The 20,227-nt window shown below is 36.1% G+C and overlaps 3 protein-coding genes across 4 annotated transcripts in view; 1 reads left to right on the top strand and 2 right to left on the bottom strand.

The window, feature by feature from the left end:
* Positions 1-4,006, bottom strand: part of ehhadh (enoyl-CoA, hydratase/3-hydroxyacyl CoA dehydrogenase) — an 11,287-nt gene extending 7,281 nt beyond the window's left edge. Inside the window, exons 1-5 of the mRNA XM_065249059.2 lie at positions 3,675-4,006; positions 2,992-3,095; positions 2,634-2,803; positions 2,342-2,453; positions 30-134 (exon numbers count right to left, since the gene is read on the bottom strand). Coding sequence (XP_065105131.1) covers positions 30-134; positions 2,342-2,453; positions 2,634-2,803; positions 2,992-3,095; positions 3,675-3,748 — 565 coding nt within the window. The 5' untranslated portion in view covers positions 3,749-4,006. The remainder of the gene's footprint in view (positions 1-29; positions 135-2,341; positions 2,454-2,633; positions 2,804-2,991; positions 3,096-3,674) is intronic.
* Positions 4,007-4,358: 352 nt separating this feature from the next.
* tmem41aa (transmembrane protein 41aa) lies at positions 4,359-11,758 on the top strand. Its single transcript, XM_065249060.2, has 5 exons — positions 4,359-4,586; positions 4,815-4,965; positions 5,061-5,222; positions 6,794-6,932; positions 7,934-11,758. Exons 1-5 carry the CDS (start codon positions 4,414-4,416, stop codon positions 8,152-8,154), a joined length of 846 nt encoding a protein of 281 aa, XP_065105132.1. The 5' UTR covers positions 4,359-4,413; the 3' UTR covers positions 8,155-11,758.
* A 298-nt stretch (positions 11,759-12,056) lies between these two features.
* igf2bp2a (insulin-like growth factor 2 mRNA binding protein 2a) overlaps positions 12,057-20,227 on the bottom strand; it is a 56,150-nt gene continuing 47,979 nt past the window's right edge. The window contains exons 12-16 of one of the 2 annotated variants that reach the window (XM_065249063.2): positions 19,315-19,431; positions 18,129-18,203; positions 16,584-16,715; positions 15,653-15,766; positions 12,057-15,107 (exon numbers count right to left, since the gene is read on the bottom strand). In XM_065249063.2, coding sequence (XP_065105135.1) covers positions 15,012-15,107; positions 15,653-15,766; positions 16,584-16,715; positions 18,129-18,203; positions 19,315-19,431 — 534 coding nt within the window. In that variant the 3' untranslated portion in view covers positions 12,057-15,011. Of the gene's footprint in view, positions 15,108-15,652; positions 15,767-16,583; positions 16,716-18,128; positions 18,204-19,314; positions 19,435-20,227 lie in introns of both variants that reach the window. The other variant, XM_065249061.2, reaches the window with a different exon arrangement.

The raw sequence follows: 20,227 nt of genomic DNA on the forward strand, positions 1-20,227 counted from the left end.
TTCTCATGCTTTGCATGGCCATCACATACCTACAACGTTTAGTGCAAACTCCACAGCCATCTTACAAGCATTCTCATCTGTGACCTGGTCAACAATGCCCAGCTTCAGAGCTTCCTGGGCAGAGATATGACGACCTGCAACAATGATGGATTAATGTGAGATGCTTCACATTTATTTTTTGTTTAAAATAATATGACAAGATCCATCAGAATTAGAAAACAACTCTGATTGAGTCGTATGTGTTAATGATACAGTGTTTGTGAAAACTGTTCAATAACCCTCATGTTGCTCTAAATTTTTGTATTCTTCCCAAATTAAAGAATACACTATATTGCCAAAAGTTTTGAGACACCTGCCCTTATATGCACATGAGACTGAATGACATCATATTAAACCCTAAGGATTAAGAATGGGGAGTTGGCCCACCCTTTGCAGCTATAACAGCTTCAACTCTTCTTGGAAGACTTTGTACAAGGTTTGGGAATGTGTTTATGGGAATTTTTTACCATTCTTCTTTAAGCACATTTTTAAGGCTTTGTGCAGGCCAGTCAAGTCCCTCCAAACTCCCTCATCCATGTTATATGGACCTTGCTTTGTGCACTGGTGCACAGTCATGTTGGAACAGGAAGGGAGCATGAAATTGTCCAAAATGTCTTGGTATGATGAAGCATTAAGAGTTCCTTTTACTGGAACTAAGGAGCCAAAATGAATTCAATTATTTGGAGAGGTGTCCCATAACATTTGGCAATATAGTGTATTATATTTTACATCTAAAGTGGAGGGCAATTTTTGTGTAAATAAACAAAATTTTGAGTTGTTTCTTAAAGTTTTTCCATTGTAGATATAAATCTGAAAAAAATTATACTTTATTAAAATTTTAATTTTATAATGTATTAAGCATTGGTAAAAAAAAATGCAAGGGTACTTTCAGCGTTGGGTCAAAAAGGGAAAAACTCAACCCATTGGGTTGTAATTTAACTGTTGTTAGGTTGTTTCAACCCATAATACTGGGTGGTTTAAACCCATTGTTGGGTCAAATACAGTACAAAAAATGTTCGGTTTTGTCTCTATTCGACCCAACCACTGGACCCAACGCAGGTATTGTATGATACGATTTCAAATTTGAAAGCTGTGTAGGTTATTGTTTTTCCTTCTGATAATTTTAACATGAACAAAAAGTATGAAATGCAAAGCTAGGTTTTTGTGCTGTTTGATATCACTTATTATTACACAGCTGGTTGAAATGCTTGATTCTGATTGGCCAGTCGCAACATTTACAGATTTGTTATTCCCAGATAACAACTGCTCATAACTAATAACACACAGTAACCCTGAGGCTGCAAATCATTTTGACAGGCACAGTTTAATACACAAAAATGAAATATAAATATGTATTTTAATAGCATGTATGACATTACTGGGTGGTTTCCCAGACAGGGATTATCTTAAGACACAACTAGGCCTTAGTCTAATTAGTAAATATAACTAGTTTTAACAAACATGCTTTACTAAAACATTACTTGTGTGCATTTTGAGGCAAAACAAAGGGCACTGATGTATTTTAAGATATGTCAGTGCAAGTTGTTTTCAGTTTGGACAGCTCTTACATTTATTTTAGTCTAGGACTAAATTCATGTCTGGGAAACCACCCCAAGATTTACAAATTATTAAACCAAATATAGTGTGTTAGTGACATCTGAACGTCTTGTCTTAAAACCAAAAGTAAATAGTTTTCCTTGCATTCACTAAAAATAAGCAAATAAAATATTTCAAATCAATATTTTATGTCCCTTACCCTACTTATGAGGTAAACAGCTGTGTACACTACAGCCAGCCGGTTGTTATTGCGAAATAAGCCCCTTCAGTGTGATACAAGATCCTTCGCTTCGCATCGGGTCCTGATCACACTGTTGGGGCTTATATCTGCGATAACAACCGGCTGCCTATACATTATCCCTTACTTAATCTATAGATGTTAATAAATCATGTTCTACTGTTATTACATCACAGCTTTTGCTGCCCTTTTTGGAACTTGACAGACATGGTCACTACAGCAGTTGTACAAAAATAAAAAAACCTCTTTCTGCGTTTTACTAAAATGATAAGAGCTGAATGTGTTAACTTGGAAACAACATTTACAACAATTAATACAGCATTTATATTTTAGCCTTGGTCATCAATCAGATTCAATGTACAATGCTGACCCCTGGTGAAACAAAACAAATGTTCTGTTTCGTTTTGTTTTATTTTATTTTACTAATAACAAAATATTGCCTTGGATAAACAAATTTGTGTAGAGGACAAGTGTGGTTGTGATCACATGTTTAAGTGTATAACTTACCAGTGGTAATCAATTCTAGAGCAGCAGGAATGCCAATAAGCCTGGGAAGACGCTGTGTTCCTCCAGCAGCTGGCATAAGACCCAAAGTCACCTCTGGAAGTCCAAGTCGTGCCTGGAAAACATAGTACATACTGTATTCAATGCATCAACTAAAACAACAACCTTGCCTTACTCTCCTAACCATTAAACCTGGGTTTCAAAATTTAAGCCATTAACTAGACACGTTGTGTTAGCACTCTGACAGAAGTGCACAAAGTTAAAAAGAATACACAGCAATTAAAATATGGTTTACCTTAGAGTGTGCAATACGGTAGTGACAGGCGAGAGCTAATTCTAAACCTCCACCTAAAGCAACCCCTTCTATGGCTGCAACTACAGGCTTCACTCCTGCCTCTATTCCATCCATCAACGTTATAATGGAAGGTCCTCTTAAAGTCCCAGCAAACTCACGGATGTCTGCACCTGGTGAAAATGTATTATCAAATCTTAAGTGGTTTATTTATTAAACTTTGTGTCTGAAAATTATATTTGGATAAGATCTTGCCAAATAATAAGCCAAAAGTATCTCACCTAATAGTACATGCATTTATGTATATATGTTTAACTTAAAAATGCATTTGTAGGTGGGTGTGGGTGTTTCCTAATCTTACCTCCACAGAATTTTCCATTCTCTCCACATAATACCACAGCCGTCACCTTTGGGTCACCCAACGCACGCCTAATAGTCTCTGTGATGCCAAGACGCACTGCAGCACTATGAGGAGGTTAAGGTCATGTATAAATCTGTTATCAGATCACTGTTTTAAATACTTTATAATAGTTAGTGCATTTAAGACACAGCTCAGTTTATGAAAAAAAACATCATGGGAAGAGTGCATTGCATAAATTTTAAGCTGTTATTTTAGTTGTGCCTAAGTCAGAACAACAATAAGCACTTTGATCAGATATATTTTTATTATAGCACAACTATGGTGGTAACAAAAATCAGCAGGATTCACAAAAACAAATGTTGGCAAGCCATAAAAACACAGTAAATGATTAACAAACTAAAGATGTATTGATCAGACAGCCATTGCCTGAAAGACAAAATGACAGTTCACTTTGCCAGAAACTTTCTCAGAAAAGTCACAACGTTGTGTGAATCCCATGCAAAGGCCATGGGATCAGATGTAAAAGAAATACTGAATGTGGTGACATGTCACATATGAAAAATTAGAAATTAATGATGTTTTCTGTTAGGTTTATAGTGCTGTTGAGCCACAAAAAAAAAAAACAAATACCCAAACAAGTGCAACAAGTTTTGTGAGAAAAAAATAAAAGTTTTGTCACTCACCTCAAGGCATTGACTGGTGGGTTGGTAAGGGTGATCAGTGCTACTGATCGTTTAACAAGCTCATAGCGGGCCATTGCGTTCAGTTGTATTTTGTTATGCGTCACCTGCAGACTGAAGAACTTTGATACTTGTCACAAACAAAGTCAGTGCGTCAATTTCGCCACACCCACCTATTGTTTAATATTTGAGTATGGTTTATATACATCGCATCTGCGCGCCTTTACGGTGTATTTAAGTGTGAGGATGTAATCGAATTGCTTTATAAAGAAAATAGACTAGCATTCCTGCTGAAAGAACGCTTCCATTCCCCGGAAAAGAAGTACAGAATGGGCAAGGCTTGGTTATGAATATTAATCAAGTAACGTGACGTTTGGTGTGAAAGTTGACGTTGAAGTTAAAGTTTTTTTCCTTGTAATTTGTCCATTTAGCTATTCACGGTATTGTTTAAAAAAAGCAATTTAGTAAAATGTGCATAATATTATTTTTCTAAGAATTACAAAAAAACATTGGTGGTGGGCGGTAGAAAGCTGCCGAATCCACCGCTGTGAAATTCAAACTCATGAATATTAAGTAGACTGCGTGACTGGTCAACGCATGACGCGTTTTAGAAGGCTTCCAATCAGCGTCTGCACGACCTCATCATTATTCATTTATTCCTCTTTTAACGCGGGGTTTATATTTTCGCTCCCGGAAGTTATTTGACACTGGCAGTGGAATTGGACATGGTGTTTTCTTCGACATGCGCTCGCTGTTTGGGCTGATCGCTGTGGTAGTGACAGCTACTTTATACCTTTACATACTATCCTCTCGTCTGCCCCCTGGACCTCAGGTAACTAAAAAGAGCAATGAGGAAAACACGGACAAATCTGTTGATGACAACCAGCAAAGTGAAATGGAGACTTCTTCCTCCAGGTCTGCCTCTTTCATGCACGTGTTTTAACTACTGTATGCCTTTTATGGTGAACACGCGATTTACTTGTAACAAAAGTATTATACATTGTCCAACTGAATGCTGTCTATGTTCTTGTCTTTATCTGTCATTCAGCAGTGAAATTACATCTCTTGTGTGTTGCTCATAATGATTAGTGATTAATAGTGTGATCTATGAACAGTATGAGTACTGAACTTTGCTTGGTACAGGTTAAAGTTCCCATCAGACCTGGAAGAACTGAAAGAGATGGCCGAGTTGTTGCGGTTTTATAAGACAGAGCACACTGGATATGTTTTACTACTCTTCTGCAGTGCCTACCTCTACAAGCAGGCTTTTGCCATACCCGGCTCATCATTTTTAGTAAGAACACAGTAGTATCTATAATAAATTCAAAGCAATGTACTGAAAACTAATGTACATGGTATGTTTTGATACATTTTTTTTTTTTTTTGCAGAACATTTTGGCTGGAGCTTTGTTTGGAAGGTGGTATGGTCTTCTGCTGGCCTGTGTTCTCACCACATTTGGTGCTACTCTATGTTTTCTCCTGTCGCAGGCATTTGGCAAGCAACGCATTGTGAGACTTTTCCCTGATAAGGTGGCCATACTGCAAAAGAAGGTGCGTATGTCTTGGTAGAGGAATAGTCTATCTCACTAAAATTTAGTCATTTATTCACCTTCTTGATGTTCCACACTCGCATACTATTATTTTTAATACAAATGAAGAGTTTGGTTCCAAAACGCAATAAATCCATTTTTACTAATTTAGGTAAAAACGTGTTTTCTATACCAAGAAAGTGACAAGAAGAAAACCACTATTTTCTGTTTACAAATTTTCTCATAGCATCTTTAGGTTATAATAACATAAAAAAATTCAAATCCATAATTTGATTTTCAAAGATTTGTTATAAAAACTGATTTTTTTCCCCGCAAAATGCATTAAATCCATGAAAATGTAAAAAAAATGCTATAAATCTATTGAATATATATATATATATATATATATATATATATATATATATATATATATATATATATATATATATATATATATATATATATATATATATATATTAATCATCATCTTTGCCATGTTATATTCATTTAGTTAAGTAGAGGTATACACTGATTAAAAAATTAACATTAATGGCACTTACTTTGTCATATTAAGAACACTGTCATTGCTGCTGTCATCATTGGGTTTGTCGACGCTGAACATCGATCAGCTGTTAAATGTTTTGGTCCTGCTCGATTTTCGTTGACTTCATGTAAAATAATGGAAAGTTTTTCATAAGATCCCCTGGGGTCAATGTGTTAGCATGACAGAAACTTGATGCTGTCTTGTGAGAACACAGCCGGCATTTTTCCATCGCCCAAGTGGCTTGCGTTTCTTCCCCGCCACAGAAAATCACCAAATGTTTATCAATGCCATCAAAAGTATTATTTTGTTTTTATTTGTTTGTTAATCACGAAGTACAAAGTAGATGAGGAAAACTTGGTTTCTATATGTATTCAACACGGTGCCATAGTTGTTGACAATGCATGGAATGGTGCGCTGTGATTTGTTGAACGGATTTATTGCATTCGGCAGAGAAGGAAGACTGGCGTTTATCGCGTTTTGGGGAAATAAGGGAGGAAAGATGACAGAACAACATGGCGAATATCAGATTTTGCGTAAAATAAAGAATTTACTTTTTAATACTGACCAGATACAATACTGATTTTTGGTGGTTACAATTTTTTTTAAAAGGTGTTTATCGCGTTTTGGATAAAAATAGATTATTTTTAAAGAGATTATTTGCAGATCTTTATACAAATACAATTCATATTGGTTGTAGCTCCAAAAGACACCATATAGGTTAAAGGTTCTTCAAAAATTTTCTTTGTAGCATTTAAGTTTGGATTGAAATGTTGGTGAGTAAATAATCTGTCATTTCATTTTAATTTAACTGTTAAGTAAATTGTTAACAGTACTTTGTTTTTCAAAATGTCTCTTAAGTATGCCAATTATATCTTAACTCATGATCACTGCCTTCAAGAACATATGAACACATTAGAGTCTGCTAAAAATGCTAATTTACAAGAAAACATGTTAGACCCACTATGTTTTTGCATCCGAGTTCATTAATTAAATGTTTTAAAGTTAAGACTGAGAAAAAACCCTGAAAATGTTTTTTGTTTCTTGCTTAGGTTGAGGAAAACAGAAGCAGTTTGTTTTTTTTCCTGCTGTTCCTGAGATTCTTTCCCATGAGTCCAAACTGGTTCCTAAATGTGACGTCCCCAATACTGAATATCCCAGTCACTCTCTTCGTCATGGCTGTCTTCATTGGTAAACAAACACGTAGTTAAAAGTCTTAAAGGTGCACTCAGTAATCTATTTTCGTCTTGCAGGCCTTATGAAATAAATGTAGGGTTATGCAAAAGGTTTCGTTACCAGGGCCATTCTAGAAATGCATCTTTTTTTATTTTTATGCAAAAGTATCTAACGAAAGGGTGATAAAATAAGCATAATTATGTGGTCAACATGGTAGCCCAACTCTATGTAAATACTCTATGTAAAATAAAACTGCTTAAGTTAGGACACTGATTTGAAACTTGAGAGGTGACGGACGGCTATAAATACTGAAGAGGTCTCTTTACGCTGACAAGTTGACCATGCTACTCCTTAACTTACTTAAATGAACTTCATTTCATATCTCCTTGTGAGTGCACATGATTGTAAACATACTTTTATAAAAGTTCTTTAGGAGTTAAATCTTTTATTGTGCATTTTTAAATTATGTTGATAGGATAGTTCACCCCACAATGAAAAGTTGCCTATACTTTACTCACTTTAGGATATACACTTTATTTATTTATTTAATTACTTTTTAAATAAATAAAGTGTATATCCTAGGTGTATATGACTTTTTTCTTTCAGACAAAAGAAGTTAAGAGTTATATAAAATAGAATCATGCCTCTTTTCAGCGTTTTAATGGGATTGAATAGTGCCCCCTTTTTAAAATCTCCAAAAATTGCATCAATCGATCAAAAACTAATCCATGCAGTTATTAAATGTCTTCTAATGTGAACTGATGGGTTTCTGTAAGTTTAGAAATGCATGCATGTTAACAAGAGAGTCAGGATGGAGGCAGACCTCTGACGCAAAACCCAAACCCATAACTCTGACCGTCTGACTGAAGAAAGTCATATACACCTAGGATGGCTTGAGGGTGAGTAAAATGTGTACTAATCATTTTGGGGTGAACTATCTATAAATTATTTATTCTCTTTAAGTTGACAGAAGCAACATTTTGAACATTGCGTTAAATCATCTGTATTTGTCTCAGGCCTGATACCGTACAACTTCATCTGTGTCCAGACGGGTTCAATGCTGTCTGATATTTCTTCTCTGGACGACTTGCTCTCTTGGACTGTAGTGTTGGAGTTGCTTCTAATTGCCTGTGCTGCACTGTTACCTGGAGCTCTCATACGTCACTACAGCAGCAAACATCTCCACCTAGATGGCCTTGAAACAAACGGACTCGACAAAGACAAGAAGGAAAGATAAAAGACAATGTGGGAGCATTGTTTTAAACTTTTTGGTCACTTGGCTGCTGTCTGCATTTAAGAGCATTAAAATTTGGAGGGATTATTGGAGAATCTCTTTCGTGGACTCTTTTAAAGTTTTTATCAAAAATGGAAGTGTAATTTTTATGTGTCATCTACTCAGGAGGCTACTGTCATTTATAAGCATATATTTTTGGAAGTTATGTATATGTAATGTTGTTCTCTGAAATGTTAATCCAGCCTTTACTGTACAAATCAACAGAGATGTGAAAATATAAACATTATTACGTTTTCAAATACTGTACATGGCACAGTCTTTTGGGAAGCGTGTGTTTTTTTCTGTTGTAAAATTAGTGGTGTCTTGCAAGGAAGTGTAGATATTTGAGGTATAAATGCATACATTTCATCTGTATAGACTGTAATATTAATATTACATATTTGGGTGCTTGGTTACTTTTGGTAAATATACTTTTACGTAGCCAGATGTCAGAAAATATTTTTATTTTATTTAAGTTATACATAAGACAAAATTTACATACACAGTAGGGCTGCACGATTATGACGACAAATCACAATTGTCGTCTATTCCCCTTGATTTTACATTTATGTTTTGAAATTTTTTATAACTTTTTGTGAAGCAGCTTTCATGGTAAATTCTAAACAATAAAAACGAAATAATATAATGTAAATCACAATTAATTTCGGAAGTTAATCTAAAACGAGTGGCTAAAAGACACGTCAACTTGTCAATTTTTAAATCTGATTCACCATTGGTGCCCAAACATACTGGTGAAATGCACAGAAATGAGCACAAATGGGCAGTTGTAGTTAAGGCTTTTGGCGATTATGTAATCGTTTCACCTGTAATTGTAATCCTGGTTAGTTTTTCGATTAATTGTGCAGCCCTAATACATAGTATATAGAAGTGTTGCTGTTTCTGTATAAGGAAAACATCCAATGTGTTAAGTTATGGTCCCTGAAATGGCTAGTGTGAATAAAAGCCCATCCAACTCACTAAAGTTAATAAACTGGATGGTGAAGTAGGTTTGTGCACTTAACTGTCAAAAAGAATGAGAGAGGGAGAGCAATTTTCTATAATGTGATGGGCCCTCAGGTGGCCAGCTTGTTATTACATATTTATAACACTAATGTCCTATTATAAATCTCCAAAAATCTTGACAACATGTATATCTTTGGAAAGCTCTAAGAATATGTTTTTATATTTCAAAACCTTTTTGCAGTAATAATATTGCAATGACAGTAATTTATTCATTTGTGACAAGAGTATGCAGCAAACCAATGACACACAGTGGCCTTTGTTGGTAAAACTAATAAAAGTGTCAAAAAACCTCTTATTTTTTGTCATTTAAACTTGAAATTTGGATCAAAACTAGATAAGACTTATGGGGGGCGGTTTCACGGACATGGATTAGACTAGTCCTAGACTAAAATAAATGTAAGAGCTGTCCATATTGAAAACAACTTAGACATCCTAAAATACATAAATGCCCTTTGTTTTGCATCAGAATGCACATAAGTAATGTTTTTAGTAAGGCATGTTTGTTAAAACTAGTTATATTTCCTAATTAAATTGATGCCTAGTCCTGGCTTAAGCTACAGTAATCCATGCCTGGGAAACACCCCATGGCGTTTTACTAACATATTAGGCATGAGACACTAATTTAATTATTATTGTTCTTAAATATTAAATGTATACCTTAATGCATTATTTTTATTTATTAAAATAAACTTAAACTGATACTATTTTTTATATTAAAATATTAACAACTACAGACACTTCAGAAAAAGATTTATTTAAAAGGAGACCCAAGATTAGGCTTCTAAACCAAAGAATGCTAAAGCTATTTAATTGTCCATCACCTTTTCACCACCCCACTAAATGGGGATGGTGACAGTTAAGGGGTTAATTGTATTTATTATAGACCCTTTTACAGACCACTGATCAAATTGCTCGCGCATTTTGTAAACTGAAGTGGTGTTGTTACCCAGTGGTTCTAGCGTAGCAACTCAGAAAGTTTATCCAAATGGTTTCCCAGCATCAAAATGTCTGGTTTTTGCGTTTATGGTTACACTAATATTTGTATATTTTTTTATATATTTTGTATTTATAACATATTTTTGGCCCTCTGCTAACGTCTTCTATCCACACCACTATAGTACACGGATCTGGTAGCCCGATACCATTTGATAAAGTCAACTTTTTAAAATAACTTTCTGTGTTGCTTAATCCGTAGCTTGACACGCTGCTGATTCTCACCATACTTCTGTTGCCAAAATGGGCACGCATACGTTGCTATGTCATCATTGTGTACAAACGGTAAAAGGGTCAGCTTTAACATAAAATCTATAATTATCACGAATGTTGTTGATGTTTGCAATTAATGACATTATCATTTGTGTTTTTGTCAGATCCAAACATAGCTACCCAACGTGACAAGATGAGCTCTGGACACAAACATTTTTAGAAACAGTTTTTATTGCTCAAATCCATGTTGATCAGCAGTACAGTTCACCTACATGTCAAAACAACATGGTTGTTAGCAAAAAATCAGCTCTCAGTTCTCTGCCCCCTCCCATTACCCACAATCCAGCTGGGGGGCATTACAGGCAGTGCAGCGAGCTCAGTCAACGTTTCACGTCGCTCAAAACGAACCGACATGAGAAGCTAGTGAGCCGCGTAGGAATGGATCTGCCGTGGATGTAGAAAAGGCATAAAGGAGTTCTTTTCACAGCCTATGATTTGTGTTGATGTCTCGTGCATCGCTCTGATTTTCCTCTCAAGCCGAGTTAAGTGTAACTAGAACAGTGCTGTCATACTGTGAGCATCTACAGCTGTGTCTGTGTGGTGTCTAGTCTAATATCGACCTATGGCAAATATCACATAACATAGAACAGCACCTAATGTAAGTGTTCTTTCACCCTAAAGCTTTAGGGTACAAAGCAGATCGCAATCATTTCAAGATGATAATTCATGCCAACACAACAAACAACAGCTAATCCTAAAACTGACCCGATTCGTTCCTTAGCTATGCTTGTTGGCCTAAAAATAATGCAAGACCTCGATTCACCCTAGCGTTATGTTACAGGATATCATAATGGATAGCAAGACAGTTAAATTACCAGACTACAGAGACAATATAACCGTGTGGTGTTAGTTAATGCATGTAAAGACTAATGCTTCTGTAAAGTTAAATACCGACCGATGCACACCTGACGAAGCTCTGAAATACAAACTCTTAAGCAAAAGTTAAGACCCACTTAGATAGAAGTCTATCAACAGCGTGGCGCATATTACAGTTACACTAACAGTTACAAGTAATCTGAGTTATCATACTGCTACACAACCTGAAACCCATCACTGAGCAAACACCTGAGATTTAGCAGAAAATCGATCATTCGGGGAAATGAATGCCTCATCCGGCAACGTCTACAACCCTTCACAGAACTGTGAACCTATAGTCAGCTATTTAAGTAAAACAAAACAAAAAAGAGAAGAGTATGGGCCTTCATAGAAACTTCATGGAAAAAATTGACTCTGATGAAGGAAAAGTAGTTAATCTACCAAAAAAAATAAAGTAACAAAACATCATGGTCTTTAGCACCTGACATCTCTTCGTGGGTATAAGCGTAATGTGGACGAGTTGCGTCAGTGTAGGTAAAAACTAACAATTTACACAGGTTTATGGTAAAACAACTGAACAGTACAATGTTAGAAAAAAACTAAAATCACTTTGCAGTTCAGTCCATAGACAATTGTGAGTAATAGGCTTTATGCAGGGCTGCACTACTTCCTGAACTTCAGCCAGCTCTTTGTTTCCTGTCTGCCATTATTGGACAAACTGATTAATCCAGGTGTGTCTGATTATTGTTGTTGTGACCACTGAGGTCAGGCACACCTGGATAAATCAGTTTGTCCAATAATGGAAGACAGGAAACAAGGAGCTGGCTGAAGTTCAGGAAGTAGTGCAGCTGGGCATAAAGCCTTTTGTGAATTACTGTAGAAAAGCAAACCATCCTTACATGCACATGCACCTGGACCTAGTCACCATCTGTTCTCTTCTTCGACTTTTCCATACTTAGCTCATTTATGTGATATATACCTCAAGCTTTGAGAGGTTTCACAGATTACAGCATATTTACTATATATCTGGCAACAGATCCACCGTGACTTTAAATGAAGAGGAGAAAAAGCCAATGTGTACATCTGAGACAATACCTGCATTTGTTTTATCAGCACAGATAAACACTTTTACTAAATGGACTGCTGTTTTATATATTTTCTTTAATATTTTATATCAACCCCTATATTTGAGTCAGGCCTGTAAAAAACCTTTGTTATAAAATTTGGTCTGCGATTCCTGAATTTGTACTTTTGTATGTTTTATAAAATGTAAAGAGAAAGCTGGCAAGGTTATTTCTTCAGGATAATATTTTTAATTACAATAAGCCATATTATTTTATAATCCACTCCTTTAGGGGCGGTTCAAATTTTTTGCGCACAGATACATTATTTTGAATGTTTTTAAAGACTCAAATTGATAGTGACGTCGCCTGTTGAGTTTGAAAGCGCGCTAGAAAGGAGGAGAAAAGTTGACGCGGTCGCATTTTCTGCGCAGTTTTAGATGCGAAATGTGAACCGCCCCTTATCCTTTTTTTGATCTAGAAATCAGTACACAGTATCCACATTTAAAATCCCTTTTGTATTTTTTCTATTTGGTCATGTGGACTCTATTACCCATTCTTTAAATCTTAGCACTGATTTTGTATTTGTGTCCGGTAAACGCGGTACATTCGGATACAAAGTTAGGTTTTAAAAGCTGTAAGGTCTAATCATTTTTCGTCTGACCTGAAGACTTTAGACTATAACTTTTCTTGATATTTTTATTATTTAAAAGAAATGAGAAAAGATTCAATTTACAAGGCATACAAAATGTGGAAAAGAAGGGAATTTAAAGTTTGGACTGAGGTACCCTGACGCCTGAGGTAGATCACAATACTGACATGCGCACTGATCACATTCTGATCAAAGTGTTGTGGTAATTCACTTACTGTTCTTCTTGTTAGTATACTATCAATATTCATAGTCATAAACACTTCCCTTCAGAATAACATGGCAGTGTTCCACCAAAAAAAAAAACTTTTTTGTTTGTTTCTTATTAATAGCTCTCATCACAAAATAGGAAAAATAGATTCATAAATATTTATCTCTCTTTATATATATATATGTATATATATATGTATCTATATACACACACGCATACACACATATGGAAGCTGTGTGTATTGGCAAAAACCCTTGCGTCTGGAAGATGAGGCTTCGCTCTCATTGGATGAGGGAGCTGTCTGTGATGTCATAGACCGGTGACGTTTAAGGCCACGAGCTTCCATGGTCAAAAGAAAACAAATAAAAAAATAAAACACAAAGGGATATCCATGCCTGCCATCCAGCAAACTGTTGAACCAGTCGACTGACCAATCAGCTCACTGAACGCTGCAAGGTGCCATTCTTTCTAAAAGGCTGCATATTGTACATTCACAGCTGTCATGCCGTTTAGAAAGCTCCCTGACAAAGAGGTTTAAAACCAAACAATGTCGTGTGTGTACCACAGATCATATGAGTGCCTTCTCAAACTGTATTTGACACCGTCGTCGTTCTTCAACCTGATGCTCCAATCACATTTTGAGTCGCCTAATTGTTTTGTTTCAGCATAGATTAAGGCAGAGTTTTTGGTGCACCATGCCCGACACCAAACTGGAAAAAGGTGCGCTGTCTTTCAGACGCTAATACTTGCTTTATATTCTTTTTACACCACTAAAGCAAACAAGAGGTGCTTCTAATCCACAAATACAACATCATTACGCATACAGGCCTGTCACTTTGACTTGAATACCCCCAACTCTGGTGTTTGTAAAGCACCGATTGGTGACTTAAAACAGAGGCTGCAAAAACATTTGTGGGAAATTTTCTTACTTAGAAACCATTAGCTGATATAATTGAGAGAAGAAAAGCGCAAACTAAACAAGATGAAAGCTAAAAATGAAAACCGTAAGATATGCACAGTAAGAAATGTCTGTTGGCACACACAGGCTAAATAACAAAGATTCAGAATAATCCACCGGTCTTACTTAAACTTTACGTGTTTTTTTTTAGATGATGTATCCCAAAATGCAAATATTTTTTATAACAAATGTGTGTTTCACAACTGCATATGTGCACTACACGTCTGATAGCTTGTGCAAAACAAGAACAACCGTACTTTCGCTTAAGATAACAGTGTATTTGTTCTAGTGTATTGGTGACAATACTGCTAAGAAAATTTTTAATTGCAAACTTCAGGTCCTTTAATGAGGAAAAAAAAATCTGTCCCAACTGCTTGTGCACACCCACGCTATCCCTACCCCCCAAAAAAACAACACAACTCATTCAAAACGCATCAGTGTACACATTAATGGAGCTTCGTATCTGTAAGTTAAGTCTAAACTAAACCTAAATTAGAAAGTTACTTGGAGCAAACTTCATGTTTCTTTCTTAACTGTCATTATAAAAGACGCCCCATTAGCCCAATATTCTCTTAGTCAGGGTTTGTTAAAACAAGAAATAAAACATTTGTCCTCTTCCAATCCATCCATCCATCCTCCCCCCACCCTCTCCCCAAGCTGGCAGTGCACTCAGAGCCCTTCTGCCTGTGGCTCCATCATCTCCCCTAGAAAGAAGTTCTTTGGTTTTGATCCCGCGGCTGCTGGTCTGCCCAGCCGGTCCCCTTCGTCCGGTCTGGTCTGATTCCAGTTGGGAGGGCTACATTCATCGGCAGGTGCTCGCTGGGGCTGCCTTGGCGGTCACTTGGAGTGATGTGTCACAGAGGAGCCCTGCTGGTGCTTCTGCTCCTGTTGTTTCACCTGCTGGATGATCTCCCTGATTTTCCTCTGTGCAGTCTATAGGATCAAAACAGATCAAATCAAATGCATGCTCAAATAATATATATATCCACATTCATTTATGTCTCAGTCCGCAACAAACTTAAGATTGACCACCACAAATAAATAAATATTTGCACATATGCGGACATTCGCGTAACGAATGTGCCACCACAAACCGCAAGTCTGGAAAACACTGGTATGGTGTTCCTGATATGGAGTTTGGGAACTTACAACAAAGCACAGACAGCAACACATTTGCTTGAGACAGCACAAGAACAAATGTAAAGCAAACTTGCGTTTAGCATGACGCTGGTAGTGACGGACCAAACAGTGTTTTCACCTCACGTTTTGGTATCAGCTCAGCTTGCTTAGAACCTCAACCGAGGTGGTACTGAAAAAAGTATCAAGTACTATGTACTGCACCCAGTGGAAAAGCCCCCAAATGTAAGCTGACCCGTCCCAACCCGTGGGGTACTATGCAATGGAAAAGCCCCATATGTGTCCCTATAAATAGAAATGTTTATATATGAAGTATGTATAATGCAGTATGTATAATGTACCTGGCTGGCAAAGAAATGGCCAGTGATTTTCACAAAGACCTCATCGTTCTCATCTGGGGTTTGGTCCCGCGGCACTATGACCTCTGCGCTGGTGAGGTTCTGCAGCTCATTAACCTAAATCAGAAGAACTAGTTATATAGTCATAATAGTTGGGTCAAAGTGTTTAAAAGTCATCGGTACATGCAGCACTATGTGAGTTTACGTAAGACTTTTACTGTATGTTCTTAGGCAAAACTATTTTACAAATGATCCATGTCTGCGTCCCTGCTCTCTGAATAGAGACACATTTTTCCTAGAAACCTGGACAAACAAACCTGCGGTTCTTGCAACATGTAATAATCCAGACTGTAACAGGTTACAATGATTCTGATCAGTCTGTCCTTTTCAGAGCTTTAGACATCATAAATAGCAATTATATAACTGAAATGTAGTCATAATAATAGCAAAGAGTTTCAAAAAGCTTTTAACAGGTTTTCAGTCGTGCTAGTAAATAGCAATGCAAGTTCCATTAAAATGTTAAAGTAAAGGTAAAGAACAATTTGTCAGGTGTTGCTATGACAACAATACCTTTATATTGTAATAATTTCCTCTGGATATGTCCATAAGCTCTTTCGAGAAACACATTAACTGTGATTTAAAAACAAGTGTCCCCATTCTTAAATAATGCACATTTTGTCATTTTTAGTACATGAGTATTAAACGTTTTGATAGATTCCTCGAATTGCTGTATATCGTACTGTGTTTATTTTTCCAAGCAAATGTTAACCAGACCATTAGTGCATTAATTCATATTAATCAATCATTCATAATGGGGCATAATGAAAGAAATATTGACAGCTGTGATAGGATGTGCCACTACGCTGACATCACCATGAGTTTTTTAAATGCCCTGCTTTAAAAAAAAATGTTTTATATTCCACTGTATTCTCACCGTCTTGCCACCTTTCCCAATTACTCTCCCGGCTGCTGAAGACGGCACCTTTATATGCGTCTCCAACTTAACTTCCTCCTTCGCAGTAAAGAAATTCTCCTCTTTCAGCTTCCCAAATATTCGACCCTGGGCCTGTAATGTGACCCAAAATATAGTTAACTGCAATATTCAGTAAATAGGCACAAATGATGATACTAAAATTATTTATAATATGAACATATGATTTATCCCTAAACTCAATTGATTTGATTCTACATAAAAAAAGAAATCAGGATTATTTAAGATAGAAATGTTTTTGTGCTCTGTTTTCATGTCATTTATGTTTACTCAACATTCAGTAAAAAAAAAGTAAGCAAATAAACAGTCTTTCATATAAAATATTTTCCAATTCACATATCAGTCTCTGCTATTCTTGAGCATATACATTATACAGTACATGAATGTTTTGATCATATTACCACATCAGAACAGAACAGTGAAAATGTAATCTTAATTTACTCTGAATATTACTGCCACTGATAGTATACTGTAATTTTTCAATATCTGTACTTTCTATATATAGCCGGGAAAATAAGTATTTGACACATCAGCATTTTTATCAGTAAGAGGATTTCTAAGTGAGCTATTGACACAAAATTTCCACCAGATGTAGCCATCAAGCCAAATATTATAATTAATACAAAGAAATAAGAACATTTACGTATACAAGTTGAATCATAATAAATAAAGTGAAATGACACAGGGAATAAGTATTGAACACACTTTATTTAATACTTTGTAGAAAAGCCTTTGTTGGTGATTACAGCTTCTATGTATGGAGAGAACTGAAGATCAAAGTTCATAAAAGAGGCCCAAGGAACCTAAAAGATTTAAAGACCATATGTGTGGAAGAATGGGCCAGAATCACTCAGAGCAATGCAGACGACTGGTTTCTCCATACAAGAGGTGTCTAGAAGCTGTAATCACCAACAAAAGCTTTTCTACAAAGTACTGTATTAAATAAAGTGTGTTCAATACTTATTCCCTGTTTCATTTCACTTTATTTATTATGACTCAACTTGTATACTTAAATGTTCTGATTTCTTTGTATGAATTCAATATTTGGCTTGATGGCTACATCTGGTGGAAATTTTGTGTCAATAGCCCACTTAGAAATCCCCTTACTGATAAAAATGCTGATGTGTCAAATACTTATTTTCCCTGCTGTACCTCTGTTTCTCAAACTTGGCATAGTGGCCTCCCCAATGCTGCCAAGTGGCGCCCCAGTTTTCGGACATTTTTTTAATAAATATATTAATTTATCATAAATCAAACTACAGAACAGATATTTCTACATTGTATAATTAAAATGGTTTTAAGTTTAATTATAATTTAAAGTTAAGTTTTGTGTTATGAATTTTCTTTGGGGGCCACAAAGGGATGCACCCAACACAAGGGGGCCTGCACGATGAGAAGTTTTTTAACCCATGCTATCGACCAATAATGTGCTTTAATTACATTCACTATAAATACATTTAAAAATAAATAATTTTGAATGTTTATTACCTTAAACTGAGCCTCTGGTGGCCCAGTGATGATGACCATCCTCTGAGTGACATCAGGACTCTCTGCAGGTGCAATCTGCAGGTAAACAGCAGAGATTCAGACATAAGTGACTTAATTTCAACCTTTACAAAAGGTCACTAGTCAAATCTAATCCAGTATATTAACCTAAACCCCAATGATGGAGGCTCAAGTTGCAAAGAAATACAGCCGAAAAGTGAAGATGATCAATTATTACATCATAATGATTCTCATTTTAATGTTAAAGTTGCATTAAATGGACACCAGAGGGCTCTGTATAATTAATTTACATTTTAAGGCCATAACCACACCTTAAAATTTGGGGGACCAAACATGTACTGTACGTAATTTAAAACATCAAATATTGGTGACAATTTGGCAGTTTCTTATTAATGGCAGGACGTATACCCCTCAATGTCTATTGTGGTTATAGGCCTGCATTACATCTACATTTATGCATTTGGCTGATGGTTAAATCCAAACGACTCAGGTTGGTATATATTTTATCAGTATGCTCAGTATGCATGTTCCCTGAGAATCTAACCCACACTCTTTGCACTGCTAACACATGAACACAGATGACAACCCTTTTGATATTAGTGGTGAAACGGTTTAAAAAACAAAATGGCTTCGATTTGTATCGCAGTTCTGTTGTCACTGTTTTGCTTCATAAACACTTTACATTGGTATTACAGGCGCATCTCTTAAAAGTAATTGGAGACCAATACAGATAAGCAATTTTTTTCATAATACACATTTACAGGGCCTTCTGTTTGTTTATTACAAACTTTACAGCGACTCGGCAATACACAGAATGACCATAATTACGCTTGCAAATGGACAGCTTACAATTCACGCACACTTTATATTTATGTTTTCAAATATCTCATTAAACATAAAATGAACTGTGGTACAAACAAGCACTGAACCGCAGGTGGTGAACCGTTTCACCTCTGGTGATTACCCGTCAAGCCCACAGGACTGTCTGGATCAACAGAGAGAAGATTGAGGTTGATTGGCCCACCCACGCATAGACAGCACGCCAAATCTGTGTCTCATTGGACCGTATCAATTTCAAAGGTTATATGTGTTTTACTGAACTATGAGATGAGATTCAGGCAACAAAAAAAAGTTTGATTTAACATGACAGCTAGCTAGCAACTCCTACCTTAATAGAGGCTCCTGCAAATCGTGCCAGTTGTTTAATATGCTGGCCCTTCTTCCCAATAATAGCACCAACAGCCTGAGTTGGAATAAAGAGGTAGACCACCTCCTGTTCAGGAGCCTGCTATGGAAGATGAAACAGAAGAAACTAAACAAGACAAAAACAAAAAATTACCTCTAGCATGATACTGTGGTAAACAAAAATAATCTTATACGCTGTGGTGTCCTGTTCCTATAGTTTGTTTGAGCACATACCGGCAGATTCGTCTTTTGAAACGAGGTTTGTGAAATTATAAAGGTCTTTGTGTCTCTTTACATTTTGTTTTACCAACCACCCATAGATCCACCAGAGCCCAGATTGTTTACACAGATTTGCAAAGGCAAAAACAAATCAATTTATCACACAACCTGAAAACACAAAGTCTTATCTAAAGGACCTGAGCTGTCTGACATGTGCGTGTGAATCATAGTAAACCCATGATTCACTGTTTAGAATCAAGGCATTTGTGAAAAAAAATGAACATCAGAGAGCTTTTTTATTTAGGAGTTCACTGCATTTTGACTGAACAAACTTGGTTTCATTTGATAAATGTATCAAAATAACATCGCAGTGGACTAAGAAAACATTTTAGCATCACTGGGCAGAAAACCAAGTCCTATTGGCTAAAACAAAAGTGGACAATCTACTTATTGTGTCAGTTTAAAATCTTCAGGTTAATGTAAAAAAATAAAATAAAAATATTGTATATTTTGACATTATATCAGTTTTATGCCTGTTGAATGCTTTATTCTGGTTGAGAAATGTTCCACGGGTATGCATTATTTTTCAATAAACGCACACCTGACCTGTCAAATGTCTTAAAATAATGTCTTAGCAATGTTTGTGGTAACCGTAGTATAAGCTCTATATGTATAAA

The sequence above is a fragment of the Paramisgurnus dabryanus genome, chromosome 15 (genome assembly GCF_030506205.2).
Source record: "Paramisgurnus dabryanus chromosome 15, PD_genome_1.1, whole genome shotgun sequence".
Classification (NCBI taxonomy): Eukaryota; Metazoa; Chordata; class Actinopteri; order Cypriniformes; family Cobitidae; genus Paramisgurnus; species Paramisgurnus dabryanus.